Here is a 10,591-nt window from a genome sequence, read left to right as displayed (position 1 = left end):
CCGTGAAGGTTACACCCCATTCATAATTCATGAGATTACTAACTCCATATGGTTCGGAACCACAAAAGGAGGATCCGAGATGATGGTACGAAGTGAGTCATGGAGTCACATTCGCCCGTATTGGCCTCTACTCAATTCTTATAGCGAAAAATGATTCTTGCGATCTCAAAGGCATACAAACAGAGATTCGGTTTGCTCCAAAATATTATTAAGTTAAATTGGTTTAATATTAATGCAACATATAATTCTAAAATATTGTGATCACTTGATTTAATAACAAGATTAAAAAGGAACCTAAACCGGTTGTCCAAATTATCTTATTAGGCGTGATTTTAAATTACATATTCCCTTTAAACATGCAATATGGTGATCAAAATAATAATAGAATAAACATTAATATTGGAAGCAGTTTTACAATAATAGTGTTAGTCAAATCAAATATAAAATAACCCTAATCATGATACTAGCAATATTAAAATAAAATAAGAGTAATTAAATTAATTAATTACTCACATTCCACACGTTCCTTTAAATTGCTACATCATGAATAAATTGTTAGTAACTTCAATAAAAAAAATATAAAGTAAATGAAAATTAAATTAAACTAATTAAAAAAGTAGAGTTGATTTGGTCCAAACCCTCAGTTATTTGTACCTTTCACGCCTTGGTTTAAGGACGGAACCTCGGGTTAAGTATAGACTTCTTGGAGCGCTTAGAGGAATTATTATGGAAGAATAAGGAGGCTAGAAATTAGGTTAAAGAGGGAGAAGAGAATATTTTTTGGTGAAAGGTGAGAGAGAATGATTATTGGTGCCCCGAACTGCAGAAAGGGGGGTCCTATTTATAGGGAAAATGAGCAGAGGGAACACGCGGAACCCTAAAAAGATAAAAACCCTCAAAAATAATACCGTGTCACGGCAAAGAGCACCGTGACACGGTGACAGGCACCGTCAGACGGGGGAAGATCCCGTGACACGGGGAAAAACTGAGTGACGCAGGAAATAATTAGGTTACGGGACGTGAAAACGCGTTTAGGGATTACGCGGAGAAAACATGGAGCAATCCCATTACACGGGATGTGCACCGTCACACAGGAAAAAATGTCATGACACGGCATTTTCCACCGTGGCACAGTGCAGTATGCCGTGTCACGGTGTAAAAAGTACGCGGAAATTACACGGAATATCCCCGTGTCACGGAATGGGCACCGTGGCACGGTGCAAAATCCTGTGACATGGCAGAAAACAGTGCAGAATTACAAAAAAGGGCACCGTGTCATGGGAATAAGCCCCGTGACACATCAGCATTTGCCACGTCGCGGCATTTTTGCTGCTGCGCGGTAATTTCAGTTTTTTACCCGTTTTTAAAATAATCATAACTTTTGATCCGTAACTCGGAATAAGGCATATAATATATCATTAGAAATATTATCAAAACTACTTTCTAACCCAATTAGAATAAGGTCAAAATGATTCGTAGATGTTGAGATATGGCCCTTTTAGTGGAAGGGTGTCGGTTTTAGGCCGAGTTTAGTGTTTTGCTCATATCTTTTTCGTTATAGCTCGGAATTAGGCTTATGATATATGGTTGGAAATCTTATTTAAATTCCTATCCAAAAAAATAATAATTAGATTAAAATTATATAGCCATAAAATCAGTTTCTCTCGGTTTTGCGATGTGGACACGAAAAGTGGAAAATAGGTTATGGTTTAGGGAAATGAGCTAGAAATTGAATTGGTTCATGAAATATATTGGATATAACATGGATTTAAGCACTCCAAAGATAAAATACTCAACCCGACCAATAATGGTGGTGAAAGGTGTTCATTAACGGGTTTGGTTTTGGGGAGACAATTTTAGGTGTCTACACGAGGCGCTACCGTCATTTCATCATAGCAGCAGGTATGTCATAACGGCATGTGTCAGAGCCATTATTCACCCACCACGTGGCGGGAAATTTCCAACACTTAGCATCCATGTTATATGCATGGCATGCAGCCACCTGCTGGCAAAAGGTTATTAGTTAACCTATAAATAGTCACTTAATCTTTCATCTTAAGGTAATTACAATACACACACACACATATATGTATAAATAATACCTTCGCTCCCTGTGTAGGTACTTATCTGGGACGATAGGGTCTTCACGGATCCTGGATATGAGTTGTCATCCGAAACAAGAATATTAGATAGAGTGATTGAACGTTTTTTTTTCCTTAATTTATTTTTTATATGTGGCAGGCCATACAGTGTGACCGACTATCATTGGGATCATTTCGTTAGTGTTATAGGGGTTACTCCTTCAGTATTATAAGGGTTACTTCATCTTAGTTCAATGGGCTCTACTCTCATTCAGTGTTACATTAGTATTATAAGGATTACTTGCTCAGTTTTATAGGGTTACTTAGTTCTTTTACAAGCCGCACCAAAAGAACACTATCTTTTATATTTTATTTTTAAGCCTGTAAAGAGTCCACATGAAAAGGCAATGATGTAGGAGAGATTCGATCTCAACTCTTGGTTAGCACCCCTAAAATTTGACCAACTAATAGATATCTCTAATGAAGTAATAGGGTATTGACCTATTTAGTCTACTATGGTGGAAAGAATTTTGACAAGATTTCTAATAGGTCAAGTCTTATAATTTTTTGGAAAATTTGTTAAGAATAAGCAAATCTTTGCTCGGTCTTCCCAAAATAAACAAACCTTTTGATTAACCAGAGTAAGTTAACCTTTATAGGGTATTTTCTCAAAATAAGTCATGATCGGTTTTTTTTTTTTTTTTTACAGAATGACCGGTTTGTTTTAAGTGTAATCGGCTATTTGTGTTGGTTATGACACATGTCATTTTATGGTTGGTCAATTTTTAAAAATTTAATTAAATTCATTATTTTAGTTAATATTTGAAATTTCATAAACAAAATAATTAAAGAAAAAATATTTTTTCAAGATAAAAATAAACCCTTAATTTTTTGAATACCCCCACTACTAAAGCCAGCACCCATCCTCGCCCTTGCCCCGTTGGCCATCGTCGATACCACCCTGAGCGTCAAATACCTCCACCTCCCATCCCCACTACGATATCACCATCCCTCCTACCCCCTCAAAATCCCCACTAAATCCACTATCCCTTGCTTTCCCCACCATAAAAAATCGTATCACATCCCCACAATCGAAGTCGCAAATTTTCATAACAACAACAGCAAAGTGGGTGTTGGGTTTCGAGGTGGATTTGGTTAGGTTTCAAGGTCAATATGGTAATATTCCGATGGTTAGGGTGAGGAATCGAGGTATGTGGTGGTTTCCAGAATGGTAACTATAAAATGGAGTTTCGGGGTAAGGTGGTTCAGGTGGGTTTTGGGATTTCTGCGCGGGTTAGGATGGGTCGTCGGCGCTCAAGGAGGGGAACAAAGGGGTCAGGGACCCGGGGGGCCGGAGGGGGAGGTGGTTTGTTTGGTGGTTGTCGGGGATAGGGGTGGAGCGCTGGTATGTGGTAGGTTTTTTTTTTAATACAATTTAATTAATTATCAATTATAAAATAAGAAAAAAAATTAATAAGAACTAGGAAAAAGTGTCCTATTTGGTAGGTTGTAAGTCATCTGACTTATTTAAAGAAAATACCCCATAAAGGTTAACTTACTATGGGTTAATTAAAAGGTTTGTTTATTTTGGGAAGATCGAGCAAATATTTGCTTATTTTTGACAAATTTTCATAATTTTTTCCCTACTTTCTTTGTATTTTCTTTTTCACTAGTTGGTTCTTGTAAAGTTTTTTGTATAAAATCTCTTTTGTACTTTTGTTTTATTTCTGTAAAAATATACATTCATCTGTTACAATCTATCTATAAACCTATACTAAAGGCGAAACCTGGAATGACACTTGTCATTTCCTGGTTAAAAATTTTCCCGCCTTTTTTTTTTTTTTTTTGCGATATTTTAAAGACATTCATTTTATAACCTACAATAATAGTTATTTCCATTTTAACAACATATTTAATCTCATTATACTCAATTTTTTGTACATGTATTTTATATACTAGGAAACTTTTAGTTTCATAAATACTAAGATAGATTATTATAATATTATAAATATCAATTTTTTTTCTCCAACTTTCATTATTTGACAATAAAATTTATTTTAATTAAAAAAAATATCATTTGGTAGCATACTTTATATAAATCTTAAAATTATATATCATTTATAAGAACAAATCCATTCTATTATAGTATACATAACATATATTGGAAAATTTGATCTAATTACTCTAATATTTATATGATTATTAAAAAAATAAAAACTCCTACTACTCACTAAAAATATATTTAAAAAATTGATTATGAAATATTGATAATTCTAAAGTAAAATAAAATCAAATAAATTTTCATATTTCTATGAAAATATGTTAATAATTTAAGGATAGATGTATATTAATTCGCATATGGGTACAAAATCTAAGCTGATATTATAATTTTATTATATAAAACCTTATAGCTTCTAAATTTCTATTATTATATTATTTTTTTATACAATCAAATTCAATAACCTTTACGTATTTCAGTATTTAGTATTCGTAAAATTCAAGTTATTTTGTTACAAATAATTTTTTAAGATAAATTAATATTGAATTCACACCATTATTTGTAATTTTTTTTTTTTGAAACCACCATTATTTGTAATTTATTTGTTGTAAAATTTAATTATTACCGTGCATGGCACGGGACTTAACCTAGTTCACTCTTATTATATTGTAGTGTTTATCTGAAATAATAACATTCTTATATCGATCATGGGACATTCTTATACCAAGAAATCTATTGGACTTGAGAATTTTTCCGAAAAAGAAAAAAAAATCATCTTAACGGGACCTCTCACAACATATGTTATAGATTCATTAGGAAAATGTCATATCAATTCATGTATATGACTAATGACTTAGCATAACAAAGCTAGTATAGTTGTCTGATAATAATAATCTAATACTCATAAATCATAATTTAAGCAATACTAAAATCAAGTTGCACCATGAATATTTATAAATACTTAGCATCATTCACCATATCCTACTGTCTTCATGATCTCAACCATAGACCTACTCAAATTGTAACGAATTTCTCCAAGGCCTTATTTCTAATCTTCTTCATTATCAGGTTAGTTATTTTACTTATTTACTTCAGCTTTTATTTTTCTTTTTAAGGCAAATAAGATTAATACTACATTAATTTTTTTCTCCCCTTAGATTTTAATTTAATTCTTACTATTTTTATCAATAATGAATTTCTTTAATTTTCTCTTTGTTTGAATAACATGATAGAATAAGAGAAAGAATGAGGAAGTTATTAAGAGGAGGAATTGGAAGGGTAGGGAAAACAAAGGGAGCAAGAAGGTGTCAGTTTTCCCTTCAATTCTATCGAATTTTGCAAGGATAATCTTAACTACTCTTAAAAAAGAAAGATGTCCCAAACCCCTTATTCAAACATGGAAACTTGTTCCCCTTTCTCTATCATTTTCTTCACATTTTGCAAAGATAATTTGACTTTTGATACCATCAAAACACTCTAATTTAATTTTTAATACCTATTTAAAATTAATTTTTAATTAAAAAAAATACACATTAACTATCCCATCTTTGTCTGATTTACTTTAAATAATCATAACTTTTATTTGATTATTTTGCAATAATCCCAACTTTCTCTTACATTTTAGGAAAAATAGAAATAAATAATCTCACCTTTGTCTGATCTAACAATAACAATCCCACCTTTTGATTATTACGAGACAATCCCACCTTTGCATGTCATCTTCTTTTAATAGACCCTGACTTGTTGGTGACCGATTTTTGTAGGTTATATGCCACGTGTCAATATGTAATAGGTTTATTTCATTTTTTTTAAAAAAATAACAAAAATACAGAAAAAAAAAAAAAGAAAAAAAAAACCAGCCACCAAACCCCACCATGAAACCCTACCCCCTACCCCAACCACCACCAAAAACCGGCCGGCCGCCCACCTTAACCTCCGAAAATGGCCGGCCGGAACCAAGGATGTGATTTTAGGGTGTTTAGGGGGGTTTTCGGGGCTAGGGTGGGAATATTCGGGGTGGTTATGGAGGTTGGGTGGGATTTTTTGAGGCTGGTTAGGGATGTTGGGATGAAGTTGTTGGTGATTTTTGGCGGTTTATCGGTAGCTAGGTGGGGTTTTCGGCGGTTGTGTGGGCTTGCGGCAGGTTTTACGGCAACTAGGTGGGGTATTCGGGGTGGTGGTTTTGGGGGTTTTGGGGGTGGGATTGTGGGTCACAGGGTGATGTCGGGGGTAGGTTGTGGTCGGCGGGGTGGTTTTTTGTATTTAGGGGTTCTGGCCGACCATTTTAGGGGTTTATGGCGTCGGTCGGCCAGTTTTTGGTGGGGTTAGGGGAACAGTTAGGGTTTCACGGTGGTTGGGGGTGGCTGGTGGTGGTGGTTTTTTTTTTCTTTTTTTATATTTTTTTACTTGTTTTTCTTTTTGTTTTAAACTTTTTTTTATTTTGACCAATTATTGAATGACACGTGGCTGTAAAAAAATATAAAAAAATATTTTAACCTGTTTAACAAGTTGTAGGTAAAAAATTTTGTTAAAAGAAGATGACATGTAAAGGTGGGATTGCCTCGTAATAATCAAAAGGTGGGATTGTTATTGTCAGACCACCCAAAGGTGGGATTAATTTATTTTCATTTTTCCTACATTTTTTTTCTAAAGGTTTCACCAATTTAATTAGATGGTAATATATTCTCATTTTATATAATTCTTCTATTGTTTTTAGTTGCATTACTATGCAAATACGGATTCTTAGGCAACTTTTGCAAATGAGAAAGATAGAGAGAGGAAAAAAAATGGATTCATGTAGGCATGTAATACAAGAGAGATAGAGAGAGTTTATTACTCCCTCCTTTTCAATATGATAGTCCCATATGGAATCAATCACATAAAATAAGAAAAGAAGAATATTTGGAATCTAACATTAAAGTAAAAAACAATTCATAAATAGTTTTGCCTTATTTAAACTTTTTTGTTTTTTTAGGAAACCGTAAAGTATAATTGCATAATTCAAGGGAATAATTTCTTTACTTAGACTCATGTCATCAATGCACAATCATTAATTTAACCAATCATAATTTAATATGTATAAAATAGGAAATAAAAACTAAGTTAAAAGTATAATATATTCAATATGGGTATATCTTTTTGAAACGCCCAAAATAGTATATGGGACTAAAAAATTAAAACGGAGGGAGTAATTAAAAAAAAAAGTGATACAACTATTTTAAAACAGCCGTTTTAGAAAAGTGATGCAACAATTCCCTACTTATAAAAAGTAATTCCTATAAAATTACTCTTATGAATGTGTGATGCAATTATACCCATACTACCTCTGTTTTTTTTAGTTGACAGATATTCCTTTTTAGGAAGGTTTTTTTAGTTGACACGTTTCCTTTTAAGGAAGTTTTTTTACGTTGCATTTATAAGCTACCCCACTTGCTTTATCATTCTCTATCACTCTTTCTCCTCTCCTTAATATATGTGATTTACCCCAATTAAAATAATTTCCGGATATAACTAGCCATCGCGCGTGCATCGTGAGCGTTAGCTGCCCTAGTAAAAAAAAGGAAGAAATACCTTTTTTTTTTCCCTCTTGTGATACAAGAGAGATGCAGTTTTTTCATTTATTGTGATGAATGAAATGTCGAAATGATACCCAAAAAACCAAACGAAAATATGGTGTTATTAATCTTATGCTTAAAACTTTGCTAAATACTCGTCACTTAACTTAATAAAGAAAATTCAAGTACATTTTTTTGAGGGCAGAAAATTCAAGTACATACTGATACAGTATTGACCCTTTTTTTTTCTTTTATTTCATAAAGGAAACAAAACTCAGTTACTAATCAATGGCGAAAGGAAAAACATTGGAAATGCTTGATGCACTTGATGTGACGAACACACAATGGTACCACTTCAAGGTCTTCACCGTTGTTGGTATAGGTTTCTTTACTGATGCATATGGTCTTTTCTCTATTTCCTTGGTGTCCAAAATCTTAGGCCGTATCTATTACACTGAGTTGAACCCTAAGTACCCTGGCAACTTACCCATAAACGTGTCTTTTGCCATCATTAGTGTGGCCTTGTGCGGCACCCTCACTGGCCAACTCTTCTTCGGCTGGTTAGGTGACAAGATTGGAAGGAAAAAGGTGTATGGTCTTACCTTGGCCATGATGGCTTCCTTTTCCCTAGCTTCCGGTCTCTCCTTTGGTCATACTGCAAAGAGTGTCATTACAACTCTATGCTTCTTTCGCTTTTGGGTTGGGTTTAGTATTGGAGGTAACTACCCACTCTCAGCTGTTATAATGTCTGAGTGTGCTAACAAAAAGACTCGTGGGACTTTCATCGCAGCTGTGTTTGCAATGCAAGGATTTGGGATCATTGTATGTGGTGTTGTATCTCTTATTGTGTCTGCAGCATTCGAGAGTAAATTCAATCCTCCTTCCTTTAAAGAGAATCCAATTAGATCACTAACTCCTGAATGTGACTACATTTGGCGGATCATATTAATGTTTGCAGCTCTTCCTGCTGGTTTAAGCTACTACTTTTGCATGCAGATGCCTGAAACAGCTAGGTAATTACACTAAATATTCTAGTCAATTTTCTTTGTTACAAAATGCAAAACACAAAGCACTCATATATTATGGGAAAATTTGTCACAAGGGTCCATTTAAGTAGGTTTTTTTTGCTGTAAAGGTTCTTTAATAGAAAATGTGGTCCATTTAAGTAGGTTTTTTTTGCTGTAAAGGTTCTTTAATAGAAAAGGTCCTTTTATTACACTTAAGTTGTGGTGATGGTCCTTTAACCGGATTCTGACCATTGATTTTTGTTTGGTTTGTTTTCTTTTTTTTTTTTTCGACATCTTCATTCCATCTTTGTAATTTGTAACACCCAATAACATCATACTAGCAATGTTTATTGAAATATTATTTAAATTAATAAGCTAACCAACTAAACAATTTTTTTTGAAAGGTACACTACCTTGGTCGCTCATAATCCCAAGCAAGCAGCACAAGACATGTCAAAGGCTTTACATGGTAACCTTGATGTCGAGGAGGAGATACCAGCAATTCTTGTGAACGCTAAGAAGAAACAATTTGGGTTATTCTCAAAGGAGTTTGTACAATTATATGGCTTACGTTTGCTTGGGACAACTAGTGCTTGGTTCCTACTAAACATTGCTTTCTCTAGCACCCAAAATATTCTACAAAAAGACATATTCATTTACGCCGATTGGATCCCTAGTGCAAGCGAGATGAGTGCTATTAGAGAGGTATACAAGGTGGCTCGAGCTCAAACCTTAATCGCCCTATGTGGGGTTGTCCCTGGATACTGGTTCACTGTCGCCCTGATAGATGTATTAGGGCGAAGAATCATCCAATTTGTAGGATTCCTAAAGATGACAACATTCATGTTCATTATAGCCTATGGGTATGAGGGATTGAGGACACAAAATATTCGTTTAATAGTCTTATATGGATTTACCTTCTTCTGTGCCAATTTTGGGCCTAATGCAACCACTTTTGTGATCCCTGCTGAGATATTTCCGACTAGGTTGAGGTCAACTTGCCATGGTATATCGGCTGCTGCAGGTAGGGCTGGGAGTATAGTTGGAGCTTTCGGTTTTTTATATGCTTCCCAAGAGAAGGACCCTGCAAGAAGGCCATCAAACTTTCCAAAAGGTATTGGCAAGAGGAATACTCTCTTTGTTCTTTGTGCGATCAACTTTGTTGGCATGCTATTCACTTTCTTAGTGCCAGAACCCAAGGGTAAATCATTGGAAGAGGTATCGAATGAGGTGGTTGGTGAAGATCAAGAGGAAGCTTATGAAGGTGGAAGTTTTTCTGATGTATGAACATTAGAGAAGTTCTTGTGTCAACTCCAAAAGCTTTCTTTTAGTTATTTCTTTGCATAATTAAAAAAAAAAAAAAAAAAAAAAAAAAAAAAAAAAAAAAAGAAAGAAAAGAAATTCCATTTGATTCAAGGTGGTGTTTTTCACTTTAAGTGTTGATTATGCTGTATATAATAACAAGATTTGAATGTAATTTTTACTAAGGTTGCTTAAAATGATTGTAAATTTATAAATAGTTTAAGGTCGTAAATTATATAAGTTGACTATGCTACCTAAGCCTTTTTAATGTTTTCGACACAGGAAATTTTTTCATATAGTGTTCATTGACAAAATCCGTTGAGTTATTTATGATAAACTAGTTTACTTAAGTTGGTTAACATCTGGGTGGTACTCAACAAGACCTCAAATATCATCAACATCATTTGCCATAAGCTTGTGGTTCTCTACACCAAAAATAAATAAAAATTGATTATGCTTTTTTAATTAGTTGATTACTACTTTAGTTTCATATTAATCTCAACAGTTTGACTTTTGCACTATTCATATACTCCCTCTGCGTTTTAATACATATTACACTCGAATTTGATGTGCAGATGCTCAAGTACCAATTCACTTGAATCTTGGACGAGGTGCTAATATGGGTGTAATACGTGGCGCTAATATGAG

At 33.9% G+C, this 10,591-nt stretch overlaps 1 protein-coding gene across 1 annotated transcript; it reads left to right on the top strand.

The window, feature by feature from the left end:
* Window positions 1-7,844: 7,844 nt before the first annotated feature.
* LOC110689151 (probable inorganic phosphate transporter 1-3) lies at window positions 7,845-10,575 on the top strand. The gene is made up of 2 exons (XM_021865877.1): window positions 7,845-8,647; window positions 9,046-10,575. The coding sequence occupies exons 1-2, from the start codon at window positions 7,923-7,925 to the stop codon at window positions 9,926-9,928; spliced, it is 1,608 nt and encodes a 535-aa protein (XP_021721569.1). The 5' UTR covers window positions 7,845-7,922; the 3' UTR covers window positions 9,929-10,575.
* The last annotated feature ends 16 nt before the right edge of the window (window positions 10,576-10,591 follow it).

The sequence above is a fragment of the Chenopodium quinoa genome, unplaced genomic scaffold, assembly GCF_001683475.1.
Source record: "Chenopodium quinoa cultivar QQ74 unplaced genomic scaffold, ASM168347v1, whole genome shotgun sequence".
Classification (NCBI taxonomy): Eukaryota; Viridiplantae; Streptophyta; class Magnoliopsida; order Caryophyllales; family Amaranthaceae; genus Chenopodium; species Chenopodium quinoa.
Note: the sequence above shows the minus strand (reverse complement) of the source record. Positions and strands in the feature narration are given on the sequence as shown.